The sequence below is a fragment of the Nesoenas mayeri genome, assembly GCF_963082525.1.
Source record: "Nesoenas mayeri genome assembly, chromosome: 3".
Classification (NCBI taxonomy): Eukaryota; Metazoa; Chordata; class Aves; order Columbiformes; family Columbidae; genus Nesoenas; species Nesoenas mayeri.
In genome coordinates, this window is record NC_137544.1 from 109,256,190 (window position 1) to 109,273,135 (window position 16,946).

At 42.4% G+C, this 16,946-nt stretch overlaps 1 protein-coding gene across 1 annotated transcript in view; it reads right to left on the minus strand.

Moving 5' to 3' along the window:
* Window positions 1-16,946, minus strand: part of LOC308038705 (tau-tubulin kinase 1-like) — a gene marked incomplete at both ends in the record, with an annotated part of 48,555 nt that overhangs the window by 1,910 nt on the left and 29,699 nt on the right. The window contains 2 exon segments of the mRNA XM_080341480.1: window positions 1-473; window positions 475-1,223. The exon segment at window positions 1-473 is cut by the window's left edge and continues 3 nt beyond it. Of these exon segments, the coding sequence (XP_080197606.1) occupies window positions 1-473; window positions 475-1,223 (1,222 nt within the window).

Sequence of the window (16,946 nt, forward strand, 5' to 3'; positions counted from 1 at the left end):
GCTTTGCCCTCTTGTAAAGCCTCTCTTTGGCAGAAAGTGATGTTGAAAGGTCTGAGCCAGTGTCCTCCTCAGAGAACAAAATGGGTATTCGACTTCTATACCTGGAACCAAGAGGCCTCCTGGGGCCTTTATGCTGTGTGTTGAAGAGGATCTCTGCTCGTTTCAGGTGTTCTGCCACCAGTGCTGACTTCTCAAGGTCAGGATCCCTTGTCACCACCTTACCAGGCTCATCCAAATCCAGCGAGAGTGACACTTTGTCAGAGAGCTCTGGCTTGTCTTTGAGAGGCTTTGCTTCAGCATTGGGAAGGGCCAGCTGCTCCCCTGCTGTTTCTGAGGTGGTTTCAATGTGATTAGCCGAAAGCGCAGAGCTCTCTGTCTGTGCCCCTTCCAGTCCTGAATGTATGCTTTCATTCTCTATCTGCACCAGGTTGTCCTCCAGCTCTTCTTCAATAATGACCTCCTCAAACTGGCCCGGAGGGCAGTTCCTCATGCCTCATCAGCTCGCCACTGGAAGACATGACATGTAAGTGGGTCTTTTCAGCAATAGGAACAAATGTGCGCTCAACTTTGGTAAAGGGGGAGGAAGCTGTAGCCACTGTCACGGGGGGCTTTGGTTCAGATTTAAGGACTGAAGAGAGGGTCCCTGGCTCGGATACATGCAGTTGGCTATCCATAGGCTGTGGCCGCTCACTCTGAGGAGTCAGTGCAGCAAGAGTGCCCAGATCAACTTCTGGAACCAAGTCTGTGGTCACTGGAGACTCTTTCAGATCACCTGGCGAAAATAACACTAGTGTTTTTGAGCCTTCCTCCAGCTCCAGGTCCCCACCAGCAGTGGAAGCGCGACCCTTGGATCCCTTCTGGTCATCAGCCAGGAGTGTGGAGGGTGCACACTCCTGGCTGCGCTCTGTGCTTTTTTGACTCAGGCCACTGCTGGAACCATTGTGCATATCAATCTCATCCCCTTCTTCCTCTTCCTCCTCCTTGTCTTCTTCCTCATTGTCTTCTTCCTCCTCCTCCTCTTTTCCATTTATTTCCAGATAAGGTTCCAGAGGTTTGCAAGGGGCAGTCAAAACAACATTTGAGAAATCAACTTTCTTTATCCGCTGGGATACCTTAGGCTTTTCCCAGTAGTCTGACATATCTTTTCTGAAGTCTTGATAAGGCAAACTTAAAGGCACTGCCTTGGGCAGACCATTCATTTCAAATGACTTCAGCATATATGCCTGCAAGAAGACACATGTGACAAAAGAAAAGGGTTAGTATTCAGACATAGCATGGACACAGACATCAGAATCAAGAGCAGTGGGAAGCATCAGTCGAAAGGTTCTAGTCCATGACACTTTCAAAATACATGCCTGAGCAGTGATCCCTCAATCATTTAATTCATACAGACCTTAGAGAGATTCACACATACTCATAAATGAAGGCAGAAAAATGTGCCAAAGGAGTTCCTTTGTTAGCAGCCTTTACCTGGACCTAAAAGAGATTTTTGCAAGCAATTCCTCAGGATTTTTTTCATGTTTACCAGTCTTCTTCAGTATTTATATATTTATTGCAATATTAAAATATTTACATATTCACTTCTTCCTTACTGGAACCATTCAGCAACTCTCTTTCATTCCTAGGCCATGGTGAACTCAAGGGGCCCCTCAGGGCCAGCTACATTTGCTGATGCCTTTTCCATATTATCCACCATTGTCTTGGGGGCAATACCCTTGTAGTGCTCCTGTGTTCCCCTCTATGCTATTCATCCCTCGCTCCTGCTCTCACATCCCTCCAGCAACTCATACTTCTGACTCTTACAGGCTCCTTCAGCTTTCACTAAAATGATTCGCAAGTTAAGTCATGAAAGCTGACATATGAAGTATCATTATTAGACTCTGGGGTGTCCAAAAACTAAAAGCAATGGGAGGACAGAACAGCTGGTCTTTCTTGAGCAGCAGTCTGTGGTGGAGAGATGGCCCATAAGGCACCAGGGGTAGGTTGTGAAATGATACAATACCAACAGAAAAGCAGCAACTCACACACACATGCACACACTTGAACAAATAAGCAAAATAAGCAAAAAAATTGCAAAATAAATAGGCAAAATAAATGTCCATTGAAGTTTAGTCTAATTAACTATTAGTTGCAAATTAAAACCACAGAAGCATCACTCTGTAAAATGGATTAAAAAACCAAACCAAAACAAAACCAAATCCCAAAACATTTAAGTCACCCTTCTTTAAGAGGGCTGGGAAACAAAAGCCTCTCTGTAAACTCAACCAATCAATAATGCATCACGTTACTTTTCAGTCCTAATTATGAACAGCAGGCTCCAAAGATCGGTGTTTGCAAGTGGCATTTGACAGTATCAGAGGCTACGACTAAACAAGCACCCATTTAACTACCTGGGCTACAGAGCTGCCATCAGCCAGCACATTCATCTGGCTATGGGAACAGAACATTTTGTCTCTGAGAGGGAAAGAAGCCCTCCATAGCTTTTCAGTCCATTGACACAATTTTCAAATTGTGCTGTAAACCTGCATGTTACTCTGTGCAGAGCAACTGCTTTATTAGTATGTCTGAAAAATGTAAGATCTCTATGCTCATGTATAACAGGGACATTTCAAATAGCTCAGTGGGCAGCATCAAGCTGTTATGCATGGTGAAAAATTGTTATCTATTTAATATTTCTTTTTATATCTTATAAATTAAAACACAGGCTGGTGTTGGCAATGCCTCTGGACTCCAAATCATTGTCTCTTATTTCATTAAAGCTGAAGTCTGGTGCTGAAGATGACCCTGTACTAGCCTGATTTAGTCTTTCATTGACCCACTCTACCTTTTCTATTAGGATGACAGATTTGGGTCTTGAACTGGTAAGAGGGACTTACCACCCTTTGCAAAGGAAATTACCCACTTGACTTCCTCCCTCAGGCATTTTTTTGGACATAAGCCGCCTAAAATTGGCTTCTGCCTGTTGGCTGGATGTGGTTTTCCCAGGACATATACCTGCAGTGCTATCCTGGAGTCTTAACCAGACACGCTTCCTCAGTGGAACTGGGACCTGATTAAAGAAGCCCTGACCAACATCTTGCCTTGTGCTGAGCCTCCCACTGGAAGGAGTACCTGATCCCCAATAACAGTTCACCTGCTGCTCTACTTCATCCCATTTTCTAGATGCTGTGATTGATGGTACAGCTTTGTGATCGCTGGTTTCTCTGCATATGTAAACTTTCATACATCCCGTCAGCTCCTACGAGCTTGTGTCATCTCATCTACTTTCTGGTCAAGAAGAACTGAATCCAGTCCTGCAGTGTACATCCTCTGTAGGTCAGAGATACGGTTTATGTGTCCTGCAGTCTGCCTCACCAGCAGCCCTGTCTCCAGCAACCCCTCTTTCCTCAACAGCTCTTACCCTTGCAAGACATCAGAAGTTCTACTGAGATGAGATTCACATGAAGCAGTAAGATATGACACAGCTGGACATCATGATGTTGCTGTAATAAAAATAATGCTTCTTTCCTTCTTCTGCTCTGGTACCCCTTTGCTGTCATTCAGTTGTGCAGTAGATACCTTTCTAATCATAATGTACTTCCACCTCTGGCTGTACAAATTCTTTGTGGTATTTAGCAAATGAACTGCCCTTCTGTCTGTAATTCCCCATGTATTTTCTATTTCCCTGCATGGACACTGCACCCTAAGCACAACAGTGATTGTTTGGCTTCTGCCTACCTGTGGGAGACTTGGACTGCTTAACCTGTTGCATGCAATACCCCAAAATTGTCAGAATGCTTTCCTTAAAGAAGCCCGAAGCTGTTGTTGTTTTGCTGCTGCAAATGCACCATGGAGAAAATCTGAAGAGCATAAATATGCCAAAAAATATGGAGGACAGAAGTTACCTACAAACTCAACTAAAAGAAACTTTCTTGAAATGCTGCTTGGATCAATTATTAATTTAACACATATTTTATTACCTTCATTGCTATCATCACCTGAGGCTGTTAACAAGGAAGAATGTCCTAGGGCATCAAAGTATGAGATTGGCTTCACTGTTGAGTTAATGTAATCAGCAGCTAGCTGTAAGCAAACAGCCTGCCGGACCAGGTGTTCGCAGTTTGTCCTCTCTTGGCAGTCATCATGTGTCTTCTGTACTACAGGTCACTCAGCTGCTCTAGGACTTTTTCCCAAAAGCTGGAGAAGAATTTTTCTGTTCTGCTGTGCCAATGGGAAGATGCCAGAAGATCAAGAGTGGAGAGTCTTAGCTTGCATCTTAAAATTGTAGAATAAAAAAGGTGTAAGGAATCTCTGGAGGTCTCTGCTCCAGCCACCCCTCAAAGCAGGACTAACTCAGAGATGTCTGCTCCAGGCCATGTCCAACTGAGTTTTGAGTATCTTCAAAGATGGAGATCTCACAACCTCTTTGGGACCCTGTCCTAGAGTTTGAGGCTTTTCATGCTGAAAAAGTTTTTCTTTATATCTAATTTCTACATCTAATTTTCCTTTTACCCAGCTTGTGTCCATCACATCTCATCTTTTCATTGTGATCCTCTGAGAAGAGTCTGACATCATCCTTCCATCAGGTAATTCAAGGAAAAAATAAGATCCCACCCCAACCCTTCTCTTTTTAAGGCAGAACAAACCCAACTCTCTCAGCCTCTCTGTATGTCATATGTTCTAGTTCCTCATCATCTCGGTGGCCCTCTGCTAGGCTCCCTCCACTATGAGAAGGAACTATGCCATGAGTTGAGGCAACCATCCCGTTTTAAAAAGCTACCAAGACTGTGAGTGGGCAGGGCTACCCTGGATCTGGACAAATCTGAGTCAAAAAGACTGCCTTTACCTATAGCAAGCTCCGATCTCTGCCTATGTTCCTCACTTTCTCGGAAGACACATTTGCCTGTCTTTGGGCAGTGAACCATTTTTTTCCAACCTGCTTGGGCTTAGATCTTAACTCCTGGGTCTTTTGACTTCCCAGTCAATTGTCCAGGAATGCATATGGCTGTTAATTAGTCTGAGCATGTGTGCCCCACAAAGTCTCTGCATTTCACATCTGTAACACTCTGTCTTTTCACTGAATTTAAATTAAATTTGGCTAGTAACTACTTTGGGCAACAATATGTGTTTGGAAGGCAATAAATATGCCTGCTTTGCACAGAGGCTACAATTAGAATATGAAGAGGAAGGAGAGTCAGGAGAGAAAAAGATCTACCTGCTTGTATTTGGTAGAGGCAGAAATCAGAGCCTTCAAGTCCATCTCTGTCCCCGTGCTCATCAGCAGCTACGTGGAGTCTGGGGATTTGTCTTTAAACTGATGGGGTTTCAAATTAGCAGGATCATTGGCAATAGGACATCCTCAGAGGAGACTCACATTACCCAATATGGCAGCTGGAAAGTTTCTACATCCCAGTGATGCTGCAAATACTGCAAAAATCAGCAAAGGTGCAGTCTCCACGGAATTACAGAATAGTTGGGGTTCAAAGGGACCTCTGGAGATCATCTAGTCCAACCCACCTGCTAAAGCAGATTCAGCCAGAGCAGATCACACAGGAATGTGTCCAGGTGGGTTTTGAATGTCTCCAGAGAAGGAGATTCCACAACCTCTCTGGGCAGCCTGTTGCAGTGCTCTGTCACCCTCAAAGGAAAGAAGTTTCTCCTCATGTTTACATGGAACCTTCTATGTTTCAATCTGTGCCTGTTGCCCCTCATCCTATTGTTGGGCACAACTGCAAAGAGTCTGGTCCTATCCTCTTGACACTCATCCTGGAAATATTTATGAGTATAAATAAGGTCCCCTCTAAGCCTTCTTTTCTCCAGACTGAACAGACCCAGATCTCTCAGCCATTCCTCATAAGAAAGATGCTCCAGACTCCTAACAATCTTTGTAGCTCTCTGGTGGACTCCCTGCAGTAATTCCTTGTCCTTCTTAAACTGGGAAGCCCAGAACTGGCCACGGTACTGCAGATGCGGCCTCACCAGGGCAGAGTAGAGGGGAAGGAGAACCTCCCCTGACCTGCTGGCAACACTTGTCACAGCAAGTTTACAACCATGCATTAGAAGTTCCCAGGTCCCCTTGTCACCAAGAATGTAGCAACCTGCTGCTGTGATATGACTGGGTTCAAATGAAATTGATACTAGCCTAAATTTATGTAAATTGAACTCACAGTGTGGCCTTCCCAAAGTACATTAAACACATCTCCAACAGTCACAGAACTTTGTTTCTATTTCCAGATCTGTCTTAACTGTGAGTTTTCAGCAATCACATTAGTAAACAATAATAAAACTCTCTCTGTTCTACCAGAGCTCTTTCATATTCCTACCTGGTGCACCCAAGCATAAGCAGGGGAAAACTGCCCAGAGCTGGAAGCAAAGGGAGCAGAAAAACAAAGCAAGAAAGCAAACAAAAAACCCAGCCATCAACAAGGTGCTGCCTTTAATTCTTTAATAAGGTTTTGGTAGTATACAAGGGGTTTTTTTTCCTTTCCTTCTTTTTTTTTTTTTTTTTTTTTTCCAGATTGTCTGGATTAGCATACATGGATTTAAAAAAGGCACAAAATCCATTGCACAGCTTCTGTTCTTCTGTTTGTTTGTTTGTTTTTGATTACATTGCCTGTTCATTGTAGTTTCAAGTGTAGGATTTTACAGTACTATGTACTATGCAGCATATGTACAGTACTATGCAGCATTTACAGCATGGTCTACATACAGGTAATCAATGCATGCATTTATACAGGAGACAGAATTAAAATTCTCTCTCAGTATTTCTATATACACAATCGTACAGTGTTTTTCTTCTGAAAAAAAGCTTTACATTGGTGTTGCATGCTCAGTGTGCAAAAAGAATTAATGCAAGCATATATTACAGTGTTATTGCAGTACAAAAAGGGGTTGACCTTAGGCTCTAAAGGGATTAGATACAGGAAGAATAAAAAGACTCAAGGAAAATAAGCTTTGGATCCCTTTAGTAAACTACATCCTTCCAAATGGCTCCCTACTCAGCATTGCCTTTAAAGCTACAGCAGGCTGCTTCTGCTCCATCTCCCTGCTGCCCTCCCCTGAGACAAACTTCCACAGGTTCTTCAAATCTTCTGTCTCTAACAAACTGATGAGGACTTCTAGCAACTTGAGGAAGCCCTTCTGCTGTGCCTCCCAAGCCTGAAGACCTGCTTGAAAGGGACTTTCCTGAGATCCTCTGCTTCAAGCAAACTCAACTCTCAGCAGATGAAGTTTCTCAAGCAAGCCAGGAAGTACAACAGGCTATCTACAGCTTTTGTCTCCTCTCAGTAGAAATTACTACAGAAACCCACATTCAGCTCCTACTTGAATAGCGGTTGGATAAATATGGTTTGGACTACCTCCTGTTTAGCAGCAACAGAAGTCTAACAGGTAACACAAGGTAATGCAAAGGAAGGATATGCTCGTCCCTGAGATTCTTCATGGGAGCTGGAAAGCCTGAGAAGCGGAAATCGAGTTCCCAATATGACGTTAATTGTTCCATTGGGAATGGGAAGAGGCCTTAGTCCTGAGAGATGCAGATGACACACAAACAGCAAGAGCCGTAGTTCGGTCTTGCGTGTAGCAGCTTTGATTTGGATACTATCAGGACCTTAGCATATCCTGGAAGTGACATTGTCCTCTGCCAACATAGACTAAGCTTGTTTCAGACTGGGAGATCTGGCAGGATTGACAACAGTGAATGGAAAAAAACCTATAATCTGAGCTTCTGAAGAAGCTCTTTCTTCAAACCAGTTTTAGATGAGGTAAAAGTAGCGGGGGTCTTAGAGCTGCCATATTTGCTTGCAGGATCTCTGTTGTTCCAAGAATCAGCAACATAAATGTCAGAGAGATGTTCTTCTTTCCAACATCTTACCATCAAACACTGCATAGCCTTTCCCTCTTTTTTTTTTTTTTTTCAACCGAGGTCAATAGGACAGCCCAGTCCTATGCTGGTTAAGTGTCCCTCCCTATTTGTGCTTTTGTATGTTCTTAGGTTTATGCCAGTTTTCCTAGCATCTTGACCAGAAGCAAGAGCTCTGTAAGGGTAGTATGCCTGCCACTTAGCTTCCCACCTCTGCACCCACGACTGTCTCCAGCAAGAGTCAATGCAGAGCTCCTTCTCTGAGCAGACACGAGCAAGGTGGAAGAAAATGATAATCCAAAAATTGTTCTAGTATCTAATAGTAAAGGCAACTTAATAGCAGCAAGAAAGAAGAAGCAGCAGCAGATTCTGAAAGCTAAACATCTTCCTTAGTCATAAAAATAACCAGAAGTCAGCAGTGCTGAATAAGAACCTGATCTGGCTTTTTTTTTTTTTTTTTCAGGAATGACCAAGCTGAAGGGGCAAGAGCCCCACAGAAATCCTCCTTATCTGACTTGTTCAGAGGAAATCTGCCATTACTGTGTTCCACATTGCCAGATCATTAATTGCACTCATAATTAAACTGAGAAACTTGTTGGAGTTGTTGGAGGAAGCCCTGGGGATTCTTATGAGGCAAGTGCACTAGGTGAGATAACCAACTTGAAACACTTTGCATGTGAAAAAAAACCCTCCAAACATAAGACCATTTTCTTTTCAAACACTAAAAGACATGCAAGTGAATGTAAAATGGAGATTGCTTCCAATCCCTAGGTTACACGGTTAGCAGCTTGTTCAAAATGTACATTTATTGTAACATCATTTTTTCAATACAAAGGAGTTGCAATACATCAGATAATACTTAGAAACATTTCCCAGAAATTAATCTTTGCACTGTCCCAAGGAACTGCAAATGTGTGTGTTATAGCAAACCAAACACAAAACATATGATCTAAAAATGCAACAAAAAGGAAGGTAGTACTGCAGTGATCAGCCTTTACACATTTTATTTAATGTTTTAACATTACCCAAAATAGGCGTTTGCATACTAATAAGTTATGTCTTAAGTGGCAGCACCGTTCCTATCGCCAGAATACTCTGCCACCAGCAGATGGTGAATGGAGGGATAGGTATGCTACAAGACACTGAATTAAGAAAAGTGGGCTGGGCCAGGTTGCCAAAATCAGATCTGCAACATGCAAAGGATGCCAGGTGTGCCATTTGAACCAGACAACATGATACTTTCTGTAACTGATTGAGATTTGTTCTTTACAATAGCCTTTTGAGTACTTGGATGTGTGCAAAGTGGCCCATTACCGGCACAGAAAGGTTTCTTTAAGGCATGACCATGCATGGCCATTTGTATTTCATGTGTGGGTCATGGACACATATAAACACACATACAACCAGAAATGGAAGCTCTGGTAAAAAGCATCCTGACACCACCCTGGGGACAACAGTGAAACCAGGAAACACATCTGGCTTACTTTGGTCAGCTTCTCCAGAAACTATCATCTCCTCCAGCCACTCTGGGGAAGGGCTGGCAACTACAAGGGAAGCGGGTCAAGAAGAAAAGCACACCATGTTCTCCAGCTGAGAAATATCCACGGCAATTTATTCACTATAAACACTAACAGGATCCATGATTTTCAAGGCTTCAGACCTTGTCTGCCAGGAAATGCAATTTTATTTTCTTCAGCTAGCCTCTTTGAAGCCATCTGTTACTGCCAAGCAGAGATATATATGATAGTGATCTCCAAATAGTTCTTTCCCATTTGTCACAAAAGGAAAAACAGAAAAGGTAAAATAAAAATAATAGCTTCTCTTTTGAGTAGATTGGGATAAAAGAGCCCTTTCTTATTCAATGTGAGAGTTGCAAAATAGTTTCAGCTCCAGGTGAAGTTCTGAGAGTGGCGTGAATAAATCTCCACTGACAACCATTAATAAAATGTGTCATTCATCTAACCCAGCAGTTTGCAATAAAAATAAATTAAGTCATTGACACAGTATTATGTTGCTGTAATATGAATGTAGCCTAAGGAGGAGATGCTAAACCCTCTGGACAAATACAGTGAGTATCTGTCATCAGTCCCTCCAGATGAGCAGTAGAAAATCACCTTCTATTTTCAGGAATAATCTTGTACCACTGCCAAGCACTTAAAAATTCCATATATACACATCATGGAAGATTAATCGATGGAGACGTGAGAGGGAAGGACATTAGAAAATAGGAAAAGGATTGAACATATCATTTCATGCTTTCTGATCTTCAGTCTCATAGTGCATCCTATTGTTGAGCTATTTTACAAGACTAAACTAGCAATGTTTATATTTTCTTGCCTTAATTTATTTACATAGAATCACAGCATCAGATTCAAATAGTGCATTTTTACATGAGAGAGCAAGTGAAGTTCCTGGTGATTTGCAGTGAAAGAAATGCCTGTATGACATTTGTTTTATTTGGTATATAGGTCCCACCCACGGTCCTGACAATTTCCAGATCATGAAATAATATTCTGCCTTCTGAAATTCTCTCTGTGCAATCAAACTCTCATATCTGGCCTCATCTTTACATGTTCTGAAAAGGCTTTGTTTGCCACTGACTTCCTCTATTGGTCCCGCATGTCAAACAGGAGAGAAGTGACTCACAGAAAAATAAAGCACACAAGCTCACAAGAAGAGAAGTGATGTTTAACCAGCTGTTTACATGGTTTGCAATCACAGATGGCAGCTGTGTATTAACTGAAAGATCATTGCCAGTTCTCTACATTCAGCTGCTCATGGTCACAATAATTTTGAGGAGTTTGATGAGTCCTAAGGATTCCAGGATTTGAAACTTGTGAAACTGTCCTGGAGATAGATTGTATCTTCCACTGTCATCTTTGAAACCAAACTGCCTTTAAACAACATGATCACTATTCCTCACACAGACTCCATGTAGAGCTGAGACTGCTCCAAGTGCCAAAATGTGCCATTTTCCACTGTTTCCTCCAAGGAAATCAGAGGGAGGGAAAGCAAGAGGCTGATCAAAGTTCTACAGGGACTGTATGGTGCAATAAATGGCTATGAAGTTGGTGAAGGTTTTGGAGGGGAAGCCATATGAGGAACAGCTGAAGTCACTTGGTTTGTTCAGCCTGCAGAAGAGAAGACTAAGAGGAGACCTCATCACTGCCTACAGCTTCCTCACAAGGGGAGGAGGAGGAGCAGGCACTGAACTCTTCTCTTTAGTGACCAGTGACAGAACCCAAGGGAATGACAGGAAGATGTGCCAGGGGAGATTTAGACTGGACATTAGGAAAAGGTTCTTCACCCAGAGGGTGGTGGAGCACTGTGGCAGGCTCCTCAGGGAGGTGTCACGGCCCCAAGCCTGACAGTGTTCAAGAAGAGGCTGGACAACACCCTCAGACACATGGTGTGAACTGTGGGGTTGTCCTATGCAGGGACAGGAGTTGGACTCAATGATCCTTATGGGTCCCTTCCAACTCAGGACATTCTATGATTCTATGAATGTGAGATATGCAATGCATAGGAAACTGGTGCAGGAAGCAAGCCTCGTGTATTCTTGGAAACAGCAAAGGCAGGAGGTAATGCGGGTACCGAGGGATGCAATAAGGATGTGAGGGATAAGACATCATGAATGGCAATGGAGGTGAACCTCAGGGGTAGGTGAATGTGTGGAGTGGGACACACACTGGCAAGTGGAGTGGAGTAAAAATAATGTTGTGATATGGGGAAGGGCCAGGACAGGCAAAGGAGAACAAAGAGGCAACTAGATCCAAGAGATCTTCTCAAGCACCCAGGTGAAGATGAGGGGATTCTGCTTCCTTGCCACATTGTATGTGAAGCCTACCAACATAAGCTAATTGGGTGGCAACTGAGCAGCAATATCTCTGCTCACGGATATGATCCCAAAGCTAGATGTCAGCCATTCCTGGAGTGAGCTGCCTTACCTCAAATTCAGTCTGGAGCCTAGCTGTCCAAGCACAGCTTCTTCATCCTGTGCTGGCAAGATGGCAACTGCCAACGTCCTTCACAGCTCAGGTTGTGCCTACTGCCTCAATGCACTGGAAGGGAAAAGCTGCCCTTAAACTCCCACCCTCAGCTGAGTGCCTAGTAACTGAAAAGCAGCTAGAGAAGCTTCCTATATACTCCTCAAAAGCCATTTGAACACAGGATTTGAGAGGTGGGTTGATCTGCCTCTGTTCTTGGGGACTCTTCAAGAATCACCACATGGACTACAGGGAAAGAGCTGAAGGACAGGTCTGGGTGTCAAAATTTGTCACATGAAAGGAAAGCAACAGTCCAGGTTGGAAGCCTCTAGGAACCACCAAGACTTAGCCCAACAAATACAACCTTTGAACCAGTTCATCCCCTTCAGAGCAAGAGAACTGCAGCAGCCTTGACCACCACAATGTCCAGATTGAGACTCACAACCAAGAGAAAGAGTGGAAGAGCAAGAGAAGCTTTTCATTATGAAGAGGTAGCGCAGGGCTGGGATTATATCACCTATATGGCTGTCTGACAGGGCATTTCTATTCTATTTTGTCATCACAAATGACTTCACACAGTGAAAGAGGAGAAGCAACAAAACTCTTCCACTTACCTGCCCCTCAAAACTGGCAAAAAAAAGTATGAGAATGGCAGACAAAGTCAGGTTCATATTAGGGTCTTCGTCAACATGAGTATATCAGCAGGATACTCCTAATGCAGATGCGCTGGCATCTGCAAAATTGCACCTTTGTCATTATAGCCTATTTTCACCCATCCCCCTCCCACCAAAATGTTCTATACTGAAAGTGAATGTGTGCTAGCGTGACTACATTTACCCCAGCCATGCCAGCTTAATCCACATTTTCACAGAAATCACCTCTCTGTAGCTCCTTTCTGTGGAAAGGAGGCCAGGGAGAGTGATACATTGGAAACATCTCCCATTCTGCAAAGAAAGTGAAAGGAGCCAAGAGACCAAGATATAAAAATATGGCTTTTGTATGTATATACAACTGATATGCATTTGCTCACTGAAGTAGAACAGGAGATCTCAGCAACAGATACCTGTGCTGATGCTAATGATCTCTGTATCATAAAGGAGTGGCAGATGCTCATTTCAATCCTCATTTTGCATTCTGACAAGAACAAGTGCTATGTACAATGGGAAGTAAAGACAGGAACATCTCTTTCAGGATACAAACCCTGTTCTTGGACCCTTCTGATAAACACAATTTGTCTACGAGTCTGATGCTGAAATTTTATTTCACTAGTATTGATTTACACTGACTTACCCCAGCAGAAGCACTTCAGGAACCTTCCCAAACATAAAAGGAACTAGTGCAACTAATGTTTCAGCTCATAACCCCATGGCAATTTTTCCTGCTGACAGCCATCCATGGGTTGTTTTTTTCCCTGCTGACCCTGGCTTGCCAGTGCTTTTGGTTGTGCAAATGGAGGATGAACCAAAGCAGGAGATGAATCAAAGCTGAAAACAACTTTCCTTCTCCCTGTGCAGGTCCATGCAGCCATATGAACATTGGCAGAGGGGAAAGGGCTGGATGGGATGGGGTGGAGGTAGGAGGGCACCTCTTAGAGAACCAACACTTTTGTTCTCCTAACTTAACCACGAAAGCATAGCCTTCAATGGGAAATGACTGATTGCTACTTCCTTTTTTTTTTTTTTTTTTTACAACTGATTTTGGACATATTTACATTTATATTTGCAGTCATTATAAATGAAACACAATGAATAAATGCAATATAAATGTAACCTACAGAGTTCTTTTAGAATTGCACTGTAACTAGTTTTACTATTAATTTATTACTTTTCCATATCTACAAAAAGATAGCTATTTTCACATTTATTTAATTTGCCAACTGTTCTGTGGATGGGTTTTGATAGATTAAGACCTGTTGCTGAATTAGTCAGGCTCAAAGGTATCTCAAGGCCACTTCGAGAACAGAGTCTGCTGTGAGAAAGAGGGGCGTTCCTCAATCACCGGGGTCCTGGCGTGGCATGAATCATCGGACGTATCATCAGTGAGACTCCAGAGCACGGACAGCCCACGATCCTCATTTAGCAAATCCATGCTTGGAGCGTGGACGCGTGATTAGAATATAGTTACGTATATAAGGAGACTTGTTTCTGTAATAAATGGCTTAGCGTGATTCACATTGAATCGACTTGTTTTGCTTGGTCCTTATCTCGCTCTACCCTGTTCCTCAACAATATGTGGATTCCATAGTAATCATTACAATATTAGAGGAAGATGTTAAAAAAGTCTGCAAATTGACTATTGTAACATCAGAATTCCAGCCCTTAGCACCAATTAATTTGTTCAGAATTGAATTGTGAAAGCCATATTGACCATGAAATAAAACTTTCCATAAAACCTAGGTGACAGCAACATGTCCAGTTATTTTGGTATACAGCCCAAATTGGATAGTTTAACAGGATTGCTTTAGAAATCAATATCCCACCTTACAGAATCTGAACGGCAAAGAATTCAGTGTCTTTTAATAATGTATTTCAGCTGTTTACCACCCACTTACATCTTTAAAACAAGCATCCTAATTCTAGTTTGACCTTTGTTTTTTTATCTTCCAGCAACTAGATCCATATCTTTGCCTGGCAGATTAAAAAATGGTCTTGCTCTCTTCAGGTAACTCTTAACACCAGTCATATCACTTTCTAGTTTTGTCTTTAATGACAGCCTGCATTTCTTCACGCTCATTCTACAAGGCAGGTTTTACAGAATCAAAAAATTTTTGCATCACTTCTCCTTTTCTAGGTTTTGAAAATATTTTTTAAAAAATTTCCATACAAGACTTGGAGACGATGCCTGGTAGAGAGCTCACCAGCATAAAAGATCTCCTCTCTGCTCATATCTTAATTTTCCTGCTTGTACATATATATATATATATTTGTTTTGTTTTGTTTTGTTTTGTTTTTGCTTTAGCAACATAATGAGAACTTACATGCAGGTAATTTTTTCCAGTAACTCCCACTTCATTTTGGGAGACAGCACCTCCCAGGGCACAGTTTCTCCCACTCTGAGCATGTGACCCATATTCTTTGTATTCAAAACATGACCTTGTCCCTGGCTAAATGCAATAATTAGTTTGAATGCAAGCAACTCATCAAATGATCCAGACCTTTATGCAGAGCTGGCCTGCATTATTTTATGAAGCCACCCATTTTCCTGCCACTACGAACTTTCTCCTTAGTGATTTCTTTTCTCTTCTTGACAACCATTAAAGGCACAGAATAGTGCTGAGCTAAGGGCAGGAGATCAGGAGTCCTAATGAGAAACATCACCACTTCTGAGAGATAGCAACATATAAGCATATTTTGTTTGGTTAGTTGGTTTTCAACTTATTAATAACTTTAACTAGAAGAAAGTCTTAGTGAAGTCAATATAAATCAACCATCTTTATCAATCAGACTTTCAAACTTAGAAGAGTTTCAAGTTTACTTGGCAAGAACAGTTTTATATATAGACACAATGAGTAGCATTAGATTACTGCCCTTTAAATTTTATGTATGGAGCAACTTATCAGCTAGTCATTGTTTTTGTCTAAGGGGCAGCTTAGAGTTTGTTGCCTTTTCTCGCTAGTGAAACTAAAAATGGATTTTTAAAAAATAAAACAACAGAAATTTTCATTCCTTAAAATTTATCTGGAAAAGTGAACACCAGTGTTTTGGAGACTACGAACTAAAAGTTATTAAATTTACTGATTTTAAATCTGCTTCTTTCACAAACTCCATTTTCTCTGGAATCTGCTGTTCTATTTAAGTCCCTACTGAGCATGGAAAAAATAACATCAGAGCAGAGTCTACTCAAGGAAATCATTCCTTCTCATGTCGCTTTGAGAAAGGCAAAGCCCTGCTCTTTCTGGTGTATGGGAATTGCGGAAGATGGAGCGAGGAGGAGAAATGTAAACACACTCAAGTGACCTGCAGCTGGGGTATAAAGAAAGCACATACATCACGCTAATTGTTTTGGTGATCTTGTGTGTTTGACAAGTAGAAACTCTGTATTAGATAACACAGGCCTGAGAGAAACCCTATGGCACCTTATAATGTCTGAGATTCCTGCTTTGTTTTGAGAAAGAGCCGAGCACAGCTAGAGGCTGCGTCTGCTCTCAGCCTTGAAATATAGGCAAGCGCAGCCGGCCTAGTAATCTTCTAGCTGGGCTGAATCACTGCTGCGCCTGCATCCCTGCTTGTCTCACCTCTGCATGGGAGCTTAGGTGCCACTTCGGAGATCCTCCAGTAGAGAGGTAACTAAAATAAAGCTTGCTCTTTGCAATTGTATTCATGGCCTCTGGCTCTTCTTGCGACGTGCCTGTGCACACACTGGTTTCTGTGCTTGACAAGAGAACTGCCAAATAAGACTAGGCTACTGGTAAATTCAGTCATATTTCTGGCAATGCCCAGTGGGTTTTTTAAAAAGAAAACTGATCAACAAATTGCAGGTAAAAATTCTGGCTGGGCAGTAAAGTGTGCTGTTCACTCATGTTCTTGCAGCAAATCAAAATAAATTTAAATTCAAGAATGACTGTGGGAAGAGACCAGTCATGTCTACGCTGAATCTTCTCAATGAGGGTGTGTTGCCCTCTCCATCTCCATCCCTCTACCCAGCAGGATGCTCTGTGGCACGACTGTGCCTGAGCACATCTTGCGACACACAGACCCACCAGGCCAGGTCCTACGAGCTTCGGCCAGCACCACCCACCCTGTCAGGGCTTGCACTGTCTGGGGTTGCTTACAGAAGGGTGAATCCAAGATTAAGGGAGCCTCAGGCAGGGTAGATGTACCTACAGAAGTCAGTATTTGGAAGGAAGACTGTAACCCCACTGGAAATACCATACTTATGCAGTAACACCTCCATGTCACAACTTTCTTCTAACACCCATACTTATCCCATGCCATTTTCTCATTTGCCTGAGCTTTCTGTATGTTTTCTTGTCTGTATCCTCTGCTTATATGCTTCCTGCAGAATTTTTTATTTTGGACTTGCACTTTCCTAAAGCCCTGAGCACCAGCAATGACCCCTTCTTCTTTAACCTTAACATCCATACTGCCTCTTCTCCCAGAAAACTGGTCCTAAGGCTCATT